Source organism: Salarias fasciatus, chromosome 10 (genome assembly GCF_902148845.1).
Source record: "Salarias fasciatus chromosome 10, fSalaFa1.1, whole genome shotgun sequence".
Taxonomy (NCBI): domain Eukaryota; kingdom Metazoa; phylum Chordata; class Actinopteri; order Blenniiformes; family Blenniidae; genus Salarias; species Salarias fasciatus.
Window position 1 is genome coordinate 14,113,216 of NC_043754.1, and position 15,214 is coordinate 14,128,429.

The 15,214-nt window shown below is 40.8% G+C and overlaps 1 protein-coding gene and 1 long non-coding RNA gene across 2 annotated transcripts in view; both read left to right on the top strand.

The window, feature by feature from the left end:
- On the top strand, nt 1–2,823 carry LOC115395159 (uncharacterized). Its single transcript, XR_003932248.1, has 4 exons — nt 1–348; nt 1,628–1,706; nt 2,094–2,243; nt 2,731–2,823. It is a non-coding gene; the product is annotated as an uncharacterized LOC115395159 (long non-coding RNA).
- A 3,166-nt stretch (nt 2,824–5,989) lies between these two features.
- gabrb2b (gamma-aminobutyric acid type A receptor subunit beta2b) overlaps nt 5,990–15,214 on the top strand; it is a 53,709-nt gene continuing 44,484 nt past the window's right edge. Inside the window, exons 1-3 of the mRNA XM_030100560.1 lie at nt 5,990–6,428; nt 6,572–6,669; nt 7,238–7,305. Coding sequence (XP_029956420.1) covers nt 6,346–6,428; nt 6,572–6,669; nt 7,238–7,305 — 249 coding nt within the window. The 5' untranslated portion in view covers nt 5,990–6,345. The remainder of the gene's footprint in view (nt 6,429–6,571; nt 6,670–7,237; nt 7,306–15,214) is intronic.

Here is a 15,214-nt window from a genome sequence, read left to right on the forward strand (position 1 = left end):
AAACCCAATTACCAAAACATTGACTCAATTAGAAGATTGCTAAGGCAAGTTGAAATAGACCATTGGCTCAAGTGTTGTTATTGGGAAAGCCAGTTAATAAATGTTTGTACAATTATTCATAAAAAATATTGAGTCAGGTGATAAATTGTTGTTGGGTGAACGCCCACAATGGCTGATATTGACTCAACTAACATACAGTAATTGAGTGAATGGATTGGACAAGTTTTGCATTTGTTGACTGAACAAATGTGGGCGGCGTCATTTGCGGTAATGAACTTCGAGCAAAGGAAGTACGGCAAAGCCACAAAGTTTGTCGACACGGCCTCACGGAGGGACGAGGAGTGACAGGTAAGCAACACTGTGCGTTTGCTTATTAACATTGTCAATCTCTGAAACCAGAGTCAAAAGAAATTTGTTTTTCTGTGGAATCTGTTCTTGGGGGACTGTAACATTTTTTGCTTGCTAGCTAGCCAGTTAGCTTGGGTAGCCGGGCAGCTAACTTACATATTACCCCTCTAATTCATAAGGTCAATGTTTAGCCAGCTAACAGCATTAGCCGTCTAACAGCGCCCGAGGCCCCACGAGCAGCACGTCCGCACGTTAGCCAAACCCGCGGGGCAGGGTTTAGCTAAAGCTAGCTCCGGTCCCGCGAGCGGCACGTCCGCCCGTAAGCCTGCTAGCTGACGCTTGCTCCGGTCCCGCGAGCGGCACGTTCGCCCGTTAGCCGGCTCGCTGACACTCGCCCCGGCGTGGGCATAGCAGCGCCTCTGTGCGACAGCTGTTGGCGGACGAACGCCGTCAGCTCGTTGGCCAGCTCGCTCTAGCATAGATTTATAATATGGTTTTGCCTGGTAAACAGCCTAGCAAGCAAACCATCAGTCGGGAAGCAAACGTCTCGGCGGGAAAGCTAGCTTTGAAGGCTTTAATAAGGTCAGCTTTTCTAGCATTTGTATTTATATCAATACTTGCTCTGGAAGTAGCTGTAATCCTGTCATTCTCAAACCACTGGGTTCCCTTAACTGACAAAGTACAAATTGAACTAAATGGACCCCAGTCCCATTAAAGTTGTTTGAATATATAACGGTATAATGGACGATGTTTTAGCCAATGAATGGCGTGATGCGAGCGTCAACTATTGGTCCTCTGACATGTCAATCACGCTGAAGAAATGCTTGCGTCACGCCGTCAAGCGCGCTCGTCGGAGCAGCAGAGCAGGTAGGACGGTCTGGCGCATGCGCGTTTTTCAATAAGCGAGTAACAGACGTTTGGCTTCGACTTTATCGAGAAAATCCTCCATTATACCTTTAAGGAAAACACTTTTTCCTAACTTGTAAGGGTCATTTCACAGTCTCCTAAAGCAGTGGCTCCCAAACCTTTTTGCCTGTGACCCAAAGGGGAATTATGACATTTGCCAGGACCCAAACTAGTGAAAACAACAGATCTACAAGCCCACAACACATCATGAAATAAATTGGCTGTGCCGTTCTTTGGCTTCCATCTTAACTTTTTATTTTGGCATCTCTCTACTCGGGGCAGTTTCTTCTGCTTGACACAGTTTCTTCTCATTGACTTGCACTACCCTGTAAATATCTGTCGCATATCTATAGTTATGTATCTTCTCCCTCAGACGAAAGGAGGTCGTTGCTGAAGATGTGCATGTCTCCACAATCAGCCAGAGATGGCCAGCCCTATTCCTGTTGGGTCAGGTAAGTTTGTGTATGTTTTACTTTGTTCCTTCCACATAAAATGTCACACAACTGAGACAACCATATGCACTGGAGAGGGGTGGAACTAACTGTAGGTGGGAAGAGAAATCAGATGTAATGATTTTGTCAAGAGGAAGTTAGACTAATATTTCTAGAAACACAGAATAAACACAAAAACAACACCAGGGCCATGTTTCTTATACCCTAACAATAAATAAAGGGTCTGATGCCTCAAAGGTGGAATGACCCTTTAAGCCTGGTATTGAAGATGGTCACTCTGATCTGTCCTGAGCAAGTGACGTGATGCTACATCTGTGGTTTTTGCTATGATCTGTCTACAGGTTGTACATTCACAAGTTGTCTCTTCATTATCTAATTGTTTTGCAGGTACATGCAGAATTCAGAAGAGTAACAGGAAAAGAATTGATGGAAACGTTCTTCCCCTCCTTGGATGAGCACACCAGAGCACACCGCACCGTAGCTCACCACCCCACTCAAGTGACACTAAGGAGTCTGTTGGAGTACCGAGACGAGCAGGTAAGATGGAAAATAACAGACAAATGTGTCTTCATCACTTAAACCCTACTGGGTGTCCGGAGTCCCTCACGATTGAAAATAGTGTTTTCTGTCATTGTGGGTAAAGCTTCTGCTGAGAATAGCTGATCGACAAGCTCACAATGTCACATCGTGAGCTTGTCAGTCTGCTATTTTCAGTAGAAGCCGTTTTCAGTACACTGTACATACAGTAGATGTATGTATGCAGTTACAATGAATCAGCCTTTAGATTCTAGATGTGAAATGAGCTGCCTGCCCACTCCATTCCCACACTATGTCTGAAAGAGTCGACATTGTAAAAAAATTGTACAGTGACAGCATTACATTGTTGGTTTTTGTTTTAATTTAGAACTGTTTACTTTGTTTTCATGTTTAAGCACTTTGAGTTTACACGTCTTGTATGAAATATGCTGTATAATGTACAGGTATGAACAATATGCATGTGACTTGACTTGTCCTGTGTATCCAGACCACAGAGATCCTTAAACATCGGAGGGTGGTGGCTGTCAAAGGGCTGCAGTATTACCTGGGGGAGAAAACCGTGCTTTTCAAGACCTGCCAGGTAAATCAGCATTTCAAGGAGAACATCCATCTGTCCATCAATATCATTTGGATATTGTTTTTAATTTCCTTTTTATTAATGTGCTCCATCTATAGCCAGACGGTGTTTACGAAGCCTCAAGCCCCATGCCAATGGGTATCCTGGAGATTGTGGGGCCTCCAGGAGGCCTGGAAGCTGCGCCATTGCTACCTCCTTACGAGCCTTGAACCCCAGACTTTCCTTTACAGCTTATACTGTCAGCTATTGGTGTTGCTCTGTTTTGCACTCTTTTCAAATGTTGTGTAATTTTTTGAATTTGAATTTAAATGTTTTGTTTTGTACACAGAAAAATAAACATTTAAAGTAAATTTGTCTTTATTAGTCTTTATTTAATTAGGCTATATTTTATGTTGAGTATATATCATTTAAATATTAATTCATGCAGTCATTATTATGTTATTCACTCAATTATTACTTTATAGTTGTAATGACTAATAAGTCCTAGTTGAGTGAGCACATGATGTGGAATATGACATGGTGTCAACTCATTTGTTTCAATTGGCTCAGTTAATAAGCCAACAGTCTTTCGTTCTGTCAACGATTATTAAGCAATTGGCTGAATTAATAGCCAACGAAGAGTTTTTCGTTCAGTCAATGTTTTTAAATAGTAACTGAGTCAACTCAAAACATTTCGTGAAACGCTTCACCCTATGAATAATCAATTCAACCAATTTTTTTTTTAATACAGTGTGTATATTAGGTGGAATAAATTCTGCTTTGTTTGTGCTGTTTTAAATTGTACAGGATCCACAATCTTGGATATACTTTAGGTAACCCTAAAAATTGCTAAATGGTGTGATTCAGAGATTGGGCATTGCTTACAACCCTTTCAGCTTTTTAATGTATTCACAGTGATTGTAGATCGGCTGTATTAATAAATGTTTCTACAGTTTGATTGGAATGACATGTGCATAGGGTGTTTTCTGGTCAAAATAGAATTTGTTTTTTCCCATTTTTTTATGTAGTTTCAAGCAGACCTATTCATCCTGTTGACTTGTATGCTCATTGCATGATTTATTTCAATAGCACAATGTTCTAAATGTAGTATTTTTTCGCAATGTATACCTCAAAAGAGGAAACAAACATGAAGCTTATTGGCCAAAACCAACTTGCAAAAGATTCCAATTCAGCACACCAACCTGGATAAAATTTATAGAATTTCAAATGCAAGTGTGATTCTTTTAGAAACACATTTCTAGTGAATCGTGGAGTGAACACAACAGTGAACCTCAAACTGAAATATTAGTGATGCCGCCATGAGAGTTAGCAAACTATATATACTCAATAAAAAACATGCATATACAGGCATGGGAGAAATTTTTCTTTTTTTTGGGAAGGGGGGGGGGTCATTTCATTGTATTTTGCACCAGAGGGTTTCATTTTCAGTAGTAACTGTTTGGCTTTGTGAAAAATGTAAAAATGTAGACATTTCCATCATGTCTACTGTGCCGTGACAAAGAAGAACTTCAATTGGTTACATTTACAGGTTATCTTGATACTATTTCACTGGTTCTCCCTGTTCAAGGCGTAATTGAGTTGTATGTGGATCCTGAACTAAACTGTAATTTTTTTCCAAAACAAAATGTTTAATTTACTTTACTACTTTTGTGATCGATAGTGTCTGGTAGAAATACAGCTGTGCTGCACTTGTGACTTCTTCTAACAATTGCCAATGGCAATGAATCAATATTGGTTTCCTACTAGTACACTGCACTGCAATAAAAAAATATCTTGAGTACAGAAAAAAAGAACATCTCAGGTATTTTTGGGTCACTAGACAGTCAACAAGTTCTAAACTGAAAGTAACTTCCAGGTATTGATCAACTTTGTTAAGCTACTTGTGTGCATCCAAATATTTGACGATCATTATTCTTGTTTAAAGCTTAAATGGTACACTGTACATTATTGAAAAAGTTGTAGCACAACTGATAATCATTTTATATACTTTAAATGCGTTGCAGGTTCGTTTAGAGTCATGTAACATCACACTCATTCATTCATGTTTCTGGAATTTGCATTCTCATTTAGAATATATCGCCCCCATCAGGACACAATAGGGAAACCGATAAGCTTGGTATGAGTACAGTTGGTTTTATCGTCAGCGCAATGATAGGAAAACATTATATTGCATAGGAATCATAATGGAGAATTGGGCAGCTCCCTCGTCGGGCAGAAGAGTCGCTGTAGGACTCCTACACGGTGCGCGCACAGTGCGCGGCGCACTGCTCCAGCATCCGCCTCTGATCCCACCATATCCATGACGCTCCGTGTCCGAGTTCACACAGCGGCGCGCATCCTGCTTACCAGTGCGTGGAGGCACGGGCGTGCATGACTGTGAGAGATGCGCCGAGTGTAGGCTTCAGTGCATACTGCTCCCTGCTCCATGAAACCCGCTTCCAACCCCGAGGCGCTGCATTGGCACCGCGCCTCATCGGGTAGAAAGACTCGCTCCTCGTTTTTTGTCAGAGGCCTGAATGCGTTGGGATCGATGCACGAGCAAGTGATAGAGCATGGGTGCATGAAGAGCACGAATCCCACCGCCCACCCCCGAACCCCCCTACCACCCCTCAGAGAGGGCAAGAGCGTCATGGACCGTGTCAAACAGACATGCTGACTGAAGTGACTGTTTTCAGCACCATGGACAGAGAAACTTTATGTTAATGAATGAAAGATATACAAACCGACCCACTTTCCTAAAGCTATTTTGTCTCCCTTGTATATTTATATTTATGTTTATATATTTGCGGTTTAAAATAAAAAAAAGTTCAAAATATCTGTTTACTTGTTATTGTTTGTAATCTATTTTGTGATTCTGTGAGATCAATCATCCAATGCAACCATATCCTACAATCCTCATTTACTTAAATGAATGTTTCCACGTTTTCATTTCACTTCTTCTACAGAAAGTTTTACAAGCCTTTCAAACTAAAGTGTATTAATTTGTTCCTGTACTTTCTTTCCTTTTTTTTTTTTTTTTTTTTTTTTTTTTCGTGCGGAAAAGTTCTATTGAAGGTTGTAAAACGAGACCTATGGCGCGCAGAGCTCAGCTGGGAGCCCCCGAGTAGTTGTGCCAGAGCAGCAAGGTTAAGTGCCTTGCTCAGCGACAACTAGACGAGCTGGCTGACGAGTGGAAAGACACAACCCCACCCACATCTTCGTTTTTTTTTTTTTCCCCCCCGGTGGATTCGAACCGCCGACTCTACCCCGTCACAGATGCGCCCCCCTTCTTCAGCGGTCGCATCGCGCGTAAAATCGGACCGAGGGAGACCCATGGCGTGCACATGAGTAAACTTGAAGCCTCGGTTCTCCTTTAAATTTCCTCCGTGTCTGGACTGCCACTACGATCAGCAGCAGCGGCGCCGCTTCATGTTGTGGTCGGGAATACGCATGCGCCCGGCATTGGAATTACTGCACTGGCAAGAATAAGTTGGAGCTCGCCTGTCTTCACTCAGAGAAAAATATACATATTTCACATTTTCAAGTATGGTAGTGTTCAGAATAAGGAGAATGAGGTGTCTGTGCGTGTGGCTGCTGCCCTTCACAGTGGCTGTGGTGTGCGCCCAAAGGTAAGTGAGAGGGTCGGGGGATGCTCCACACATTTTCACTAAGTGTGACTGTTACAGACGGCGTGGAAATACTCCTCTGATCCAAGAATATATCGTATTCATAGCTGCTTCTCTGTCTCTTTTCTGTCTCTTTTTCTCCATAGTGTCGGTGTCAATGACCCTAGCAATATGTCTTTGGTCAAGGAAACGGTGGATAGACTGTTGAAAGGTTATGATATACGATTGAGGCCAGATTTCGGAGGTAAATGAAACAACTGTGTTTGAGTTTTTGTGCCCTCTTTTTGCTTGTGTGCAATTGCTGGAGTAATCACGGATGTCTAAACTCGATCCGAACATTTTGGAAAAGTGTAATAAAGATTTCCTCTCGGCTTCTACAGAAGCCACGTTTTTAGGATACAGTGCAGGTGGAATTGGTCAAAACACACCGTGATAATGTAATGACACTGAGTAATGAAGTGTAAGCATGATTTCGGACGGTAGCTCACACCATATTTCTCAATGAACCATGCTTAGTACTAAAAAGAGATGCTACTGTGTCTCAAATTCAGACAATTGCGCATCACTCTACTAGTTCAAATGTTGAATGCGGGACGTATGATTGTCTTGGCTGCATGATTGCATGTCAACAACTTTTCGGGGGAATACCAGCACGTTGAACACTGTAAACTATCATTCAGCCGCAGGACAAGTGTTAATCGATGCTACCTTCACGCACTAATCATTAAATGTCTCGTGTAAAAAAAAAAAAAAAAGTGGAGATGAATCACTCGGTGGCATTTTGATGTGTTTCTTCTGCTTGTCTGTCTCAGGTGCTCCGGTTGAAGTTGGGATGAATATAGACATAGCCAGCATAGACATGGTATCAGAAGTCAATATGGTAAGTGGGCCTTTTATTGCCTTTACTTTAGACTTTGTGTGACCATTCTGCTTTAATGATCAGTAGCTATATAAAACCATCCGAGGGAGCCACCCTCAGCCCCCTCCACCCGTCTGTATAGAGACAGAGAGAGAGAGAGAGAGAGGGAGAGAAAGCTCGGGGAAACCCCTCTCGATGGACTGTGTAAATGTGGTTTTCCTCCGATCACTCTCATCGACTTGTGGGTTTGAGACTTTGAGACTCGGAAGACAATAATCGTTATGTGCCAGGGTTGATGGTGGCATTTAATTCTCACAAGGTGTGGGACTTTGAGGCTTCTGACTGCCTTATTACACCTAATTCCCTGACATAAATAAATAAATAAATAAATAAATAAATAAATAAATAAATAAATAAATAAATCCTAATTTGAAAATTCACAGTGTAATTTCCGGTCTCAATGCCAGCAAGATTTCACATATCTTCATGTTGTCAAAGCCACTTCATTAAAGTTATTGTTGTTGTTGTTTTTGTTGTTGCTGTTGTTGTTGTTGCTATTGTTGTTGTTGTTGTTGTTGTTTTCATATCTGCTTATGAACGCTTTGCTGGAAATGTAGTGACAGTGGAAGAATGTCAGAGCAGTCACTGTAGGAGAAGCGGAGATTAAGTTTCATACAAGTGCACCTCTTAGTGATGAGATGGCAGAACTGCAGCTCACTGACCGGAGCAAACACAAGGCTGCTCTCACTCTGTCATTGTGGGAAAGTCACTGTTGATGATTATGATTCAGTGGGCAAGGTGAGCAAAACATATATTTAAGGCAATGTACACAACCAATTTCATGTAACATTTTTTTTTATGTGTAGTGTGTATTTATTTGTATGGAGCGCTGTCTTTCTGACCTCCACCATGGAGCTGCCACAGTTTCATCTTTAATTTCTCCATAATTATACCAATGCGTCCTGCTTCTGCAGCTGTTTTGGTTTTTCTTGCTGAGATATGAGTCACGGTTTGATGTCAGGGAATTAATATACACAGGGATATATTTGGCAGCTGTACCTTAAGGCTGTGGCTGATGTTTTATTTATTTATTTATTTATTTATTTTGGTGTTGTAGAATATGTGGTTGATATGCAGGAATTGAGATGAGAAAACAAATGATGCTGTGTCTATTTGCATGGGTTTACACCACCACACCAGCTCAGGCATACACTATGTACATCAACAAGGTTCTCCACACTGATCTAGAAGACTTATTTCACAGCACGTTGTCCTGGAGTAACCAAATGCAAGAGCTCCCCCAATTAGTATGTATCCATATTAATATATTATGGTGTCCACATGTAAATTATTCTAATTTCTATGAATTGAGTGTAATTTTAATGTATGATGTTCTTTTGTCTCTTTATCCCAGCTGACTCAAACGTAACAGTTGAATTCAAACACAGCTTTCTGAAACAATAACTGGACGCTGGTTATTTATTGTGGTGAATAAACCTCCCAAAAGTGTTGCAGGCAGTACATGTTGAATGTTAAGTAGTGTAGAACACAGTGGAAACCAAAAAGGAAAGTAAAACTGAAGAGAGAGCTCCATGCATGATGCCTACAGAACGGTGTTATTTGAATTGAGACAAATAGTACAGTTAAGCAAATCTAAAAACACTTGTTCTTCTTTAGAAAGAACTTTTATTACTACAAAGAAAAAAAAGAGCACATGGGGAGCATTGTTACCCTTTCCTAAAAGTACACCATCACTGAGCTTTATATTCACACACACTCACATAGCCACCAAATAAAAAAGGAAGAAAAAAAATCCTCTCTTCATCCAAACAGAGAGCCACTGCCACACAGGCCCTTTGATCATCTGATTCTTTTGTTGGATCTGGCCTACTAAATACCCTCTAATGTGAAAGGGGAGTCATTACCACCTGACCCACTGTAGTTTCATGAAAAGAAGAGGCCACATGTGTGTGTAATGGTCTCCGCATCTTTGATCTGCTCTCTTCCCTATAAATGTAACCACTTTTCAGGATAGCAGCTGGTGTAGAAGCACTTCCCTTTCTTCCATTTCCTCTCCCCCATCTGGCTCTCTGTCTGCAACGTATTTTGGTGCAGGGATAGAATCATCCTGTGTACTTTATTTGGTGAACAGATAAGTCACTGGGTTGTAGATAATAAATGTTAAATGATAACAAATGTGAATGAGGGATGTATAAAACTGTGTCCTATTTTTGGCATTAAGGCCAGGCAGGTCAGCCATTGGTTTAATCATTCGTTTACTTAAAATTTCTTTTGGTTGTTGGCTTACACGTGCACGCACACACATTTTTAAGAAAATATGGAACTCCTGGAGGTTTGTCTAAAACCATCTGTTTTAGAATCATGTTCGCAATGTCAGAGACAGAAGTCCATTTAGAGACAACATCGGCCTCTGGCTCACTTCAGATGAGTCACCTCGCTAAGTATGCAAGCCTTCAAGCGTGAGCGGCCCAGAGGACATGTCCTCACTAGTGTTTGTCACATAAGCAGTTCTGCTGTCCAAATGCAATGTCTTGGCTCAAGCAAGTTACAAGGGTAAACCCCCAAACTCCAAATTCTACCCCACCTTCTCCTAAGCTGACGGTTATGCACAGGATAGAAAAAAAAAAAAAACACATGTTGAAAAGTAAAAATAAAACAGAGCACCTGTGATATGACTCACATAACATGGAGGAAACTACATTACATAGGATTTTGGCCTGGAGCATGATATGAAATGAGGAAACTGTGGATGGTATTTATTGCATCCCTATGAAAGATCACTCGTTCCTGGAGCCAGACTTGCAGTTCCAGAAGGGTGAAAAAGGGATAGGATATGATGCTTTAAGACCGAGGGGGTCACATTTTTCACCTCTGAATATGTGGCATAAAGACGCAGGGAGACAGAGATAGATGGACGGAAGAGCGAGTTACTCGTGGAGAGAGAGCCAGCAGCAGCGCTGGTGTTGAAGGGAAGGTCATGTACCTTGTACGGCTGAAGGTTCATTCTGCGTGACTCAGAGGTGGACATACAGAGAGGGACAAACATACTGAATACCAATGTCATGTTAGACATCTGACCTGAGGCGGGTGGTTTTGCAAACTTTAATTCATTCACTGGTCAAGGGAAGAATGGAATAGGCATAGGTTTTTGTTTTTTTTGTTTTTGTTTTTGTTTAATTTCTCCCAGCAGTTCTAGTTTGTGCACACTCTTGACTGCCGTTGAGGTTTTATTATTTGCTTTTGGTTGAGCTCCTGACTACTTGAGTCCTAAGCCAGCAGTTTTCACTGGGGAGAAATACTCCCGTCTGAGGATGAACTGAAGTTCTTATCCTGCTCCAAAAGGCAGAAATACCATTATTGATGCACATAAAGGTCAAGAGGATCTTATTGATTGTTGGAGGACTGTGAATTTCTGAGCCCCCCTTTTAGTACCCTGATATTTCCACCTCTCAGCATGTCTGCCGTAAACGCATAAAGATTGCCCTGAAAACTAGGCCTATACTCTCTGTTTATATATATTATACAGATGTAATATATCATAATGGATGTTGGCTGAAAAAACAGGAGATTACTGCTTAACATATGATAATAAAAGAGAAGAAAGATTGTAGAAGCACTTATGCAGTATTGGACAATGTCATCCAGCCCTAAGAGCGCTAAATTGATATTAAGTCTGTATCTACGGTTTGGTCTAAATCCATTTCACATCCAACTGCAACATTATATTGCTGATGTACACAGAGAATATTGATGAGCTGTTGACTTTGGCCAATGAGTTCACTCGAGTTAAAGTTCATTAAATTAGTTTCAATACAAGTGAATGAATAGATTAGAGCCAGTAAATAGTGTCAAAGATTAAGAAAGGTAATAAAGCATTTATTAGCCAAGTAAAGATATTAATATATTAACATAACATTTGTTTGATTTGTCTCTTCATTTTATTCAGCAAACGTGGAGGCTGCAATTAACTTATAGTGCGGAAACGTTGCATCCTTTAAAAAATATCATTTAGTTGTAATGGAAGTGATGAAAATTCTTGAAGAGGCTCTAAAAGTTAACAATTCCAAAACCACTGCATTAAAAGTTTTACCTCCTCAAAGTGCCTTGGTGTGCCGGGTTTAATGGAAGTGTGTCTTTTTTATTCTCAGTCTATATTCAACCAGAAAGCATATAGGGCAGACATGGACATACTTGCACACTTAGGGTGTCTCCAGTGAGAACATGTCTCTGCAAGTCCTTCATGAACATACACACATTAACCAATTCTAATCCCTAGCTAGTCTGCAGTCATGTTGTTCCGCAAACTAGTATGTTATGGGAGCCTCCAGGAAAGTAGTCATTTGAATTATGTAACAGCCAGAAGAGAGAAAGAAGAAGAAGAAGAAGAAAAAAAACTTTTACCGAGGTAGCTTAAAGTGTCTTTTAAGAGCTTGTTTTGAGAGAACAAGATGGGAAAGTGAACGAAAAATATAACAAACCTGCTGGGCATCAAGCCAAAACAATAAACTGAAAGACACTTAAGAGCTGCATACAGCTGGAATTAAGAGAAAACTCAGGTTCATCTGGACAAATGATCCTTTTCATAGACCGATTGTTTCTATAGAGATACACACCATAAAGGCTGTGTGTTGTGTTACTTCACTAGGTCAGTCAGGTGTATCATGGGAGATTAGCGTAAAGCCGACTGCAGCCTCTTGTAAAATTACAAACTTACGCCAAACAAAATCTCAATATTTACTCACAAATTTAAGTAATGATTAGCAATATTACACATCTCAGTAAATTCACAGGGAATAATTAATTTAGCAGGACAAACAAGAGCTACGATGTTCCAATCAATAAAATATAACCGATGGTGCCGTGGCTGGTCCCCTCACCTCATAACAATAATGTTGCAAACCCCAGCCAGGCCTTTCTGCGTGGAGCTTTCATGTTCTCCCTGTGCACGGTTTTGTTCCAGACATGCATGAGAGGCTAACGGGTTAACAATATCTATAAATCTACAATGCCATCTTCATCTCAAGTGACTGCACACACATGTAAATGAAGCGATTCCCAGTTTTACATCCAGTAAGAAGTTGCCATATTTAGAATTAGAACCAGAGAGGGTCAGTTCATCATAATGAAAGCATTCAGTGCACTTGAAGTTGAAAGGCTTTGTTTTGGGGTATTTTGCCAGTTTTAATTTTAATGTAAGTTCAGAATTTTAAAATGTCAGTGAACAAGGATGATGCAAAGTGTGATGCAGAAAATGCTTCAGCTTGTGAGTCAGATATTTTTGTGCTTTGTTATATTATCAAAGCAACGCGCGGAGTCAAAGCTGCCGGGCTGAAATATCCCCACATACTTCACAACCCGCAGCCATGACACAGAAGGCTTCATTCAGTCAGATCCTCTCAAAGGTTCTTAAAAATCTATTAAATATGTAAATGTTTTGCTGCAGGTGAGTTCATGTCAGTCATTACAATAAACCTCGTCTGTGCAGGTGGAAGTTTGAAGTCAGTTGCAGAGGCTGACATGGTGAGAAGTCGAATGTGAAATGTCTTTTCAGCTTTTCTGATTACAAAAACAATACAAAACACATTTTTCTTTTTTCTTTTTTTCTTTTCCAGACAAATGAAAACTGTAATCATGATCATCTTGCATTCACACAGTTTCTATTGCAAATCAGCAGCACAAAAGTCCTGGCAAAATAGACATTCTGGCACAAACAGGATGCAATTATAAAGAAATAATTGAAAGATTTCAACTTGGGAAACTGACAACCTAAACTCTCTCATTAATGAAGTATATGCTTCGTCGATAGGCGGGCTGCGGGGTCGGAAACAAAGTAAACCAGCGTAAACAAATGCAAACGGAAGAGGGTAACAGGCGGTTAATCAAAAGGCAGACAGATGGTTTTAGTAACAGGAACAGAGCGAGAAGAGAATGAAGCCTGTAATTATTGGGGGGGAAACAACGTGGCAGCGCTGGCAGAAGCTCGTTGTGCGCTATCTTTATATTTAATGGAGTTAATTGCAGATGGTGAACTGGTTAAACAGGTAATTGGGATATACGTAAAAGTAATGGTTAGTAGGCAAGTGGAGAAAAAAAATGGCAAAAGCGAAATGGATATGACAGTATTCACAGCGCAGCGGAGTGAGGAAGGCGAGGCAGAGGAGGGAGGAGAGGTAGACGGAGCAGCTGTCACCATGACAAGATTACTACAGGGTTTTTTTTTTTTTTGTGCAGTCAAAATCTCATATGGTCTGTGTACAAAGGTGTCTGGGTAAATGATGACTGGAGTATAAAACTGCACTTATTTTCAGGCCCACTGCACATATCTCTTTAAATCTAATCCGTGGTCCTTATATCAGTTTATCTAACTCCACTACTTATAACTTTCTTTTCTTAAATCTCTGTCTTTTTTTTTATTTTTGCAACTGGGAATCCACTAGAGATTATGGCAAATACACAATTAACCCTAATTTACAAAAGGCATGGCTGTGCAGTGACACTCACACTGTTTCCACCAGAAGCACGATTCAGATGCGTCCCACTGGCGGCACAGGAGCGGCTTCACACTTCACTTTGTGAAAGATAAGCAGCAAGTAGGCCCTCAATGGTATCAGGTGCACATTCAGTGTGTATTGCAGTAATGACATTATGTACCTCGGTAATCTCACTTCTCTTTCATACTTCAAATTGTATCATTTTGAATTTGTGGAGCAGAAATGCCTCGTGCACGAAGAACGATCACGGTTCAGTCAGTCATTCCCAAGATATATCCTGCACAAAAGGTAATATTACAATGCATATTTTAACAGGAGCTGCTGCATCAAAGTGTGCAGAAGGTATCAAGCCAGACAGGAAGTTCCTTCATGAAAATCTGTTCATTTGGGTGCAAACATTTGGATTAAAAATCGCCTTATTTCAGTCAGTCTCTTCTTATTCTTTTTTTTCCCTTGACTGTCAACCAATTAGTGTTTTTGGCTCTGAGCAACATCTTGACAAGTACTACACGACTTGTTATTAAAGCTCATAAACATGTTCTCAACTGGATGATTTGCAAAAAACTTTATTGATCCTCCTACTTTTTTCCTTTTACTTCCTCAACAAGCAACACTCTGCATGAACACAGCAGTGTTTGCAGCTCAATGTAGCTCCCATTTATAGCTTTGTTACAGAACTTGCATCGACTGGTATGCTGCATGAAAAGAATAAAGGAAATTCAGCTATCGCGTGTTCACGTTCACCCTGTGGTCCTGCAGAAAAAAAAGCTCTTTCTTGCGTCTCTTTTACAAAACAAGCTCTCTAAACCTTTCAAAGCGGGTTCCATTAAGTCTTACTAAGAGCCCCGTGGCAACGCTTTGTTGTGTGTGAAGAAATTCTTCAATTGTTTGACCACTATTATCACTGTTTGAGGCTTGCTACGCCGCGCAAATCTGTTCATCTTCAGCACCGAATCCGTAGAAAGTAACATTGAGAAATGGAGCAACATACTGCCGTCATACTACACAGATACCAGGGATGTTCTGCTTAGATCGTTATTAATGTTACAGCCACAGCTTATTGTACAATTAGTACCACAGCTCTAAATGTCAGGGGAAGGAAGGCGTGTAATCAATTCCCCCAGGTTAAACAAGCTCACTAGTTAGGCATCTGATTCACTGCTGCCTGTGACAGTGAATGATGGGGTGGATGTTCAGACAGCGGGCCCTTCCCCGCAGCACTTGGCCTAACAGCATCTCGTTTTCTTGTCAGTAGGCAGAGCATGGGGAATTAACAGCATATTGCCACAGTGTCGCTTGTTTATTGCAGGGTAATAATTTCCACACCTGTCCTGTATCTCCCTTCTGTTGCATTGCTTGTCCTCTGTTTCCTGTCCTCCTCGCAACAATGCTCCCACTCTAATTTTTGTGTTATTCCA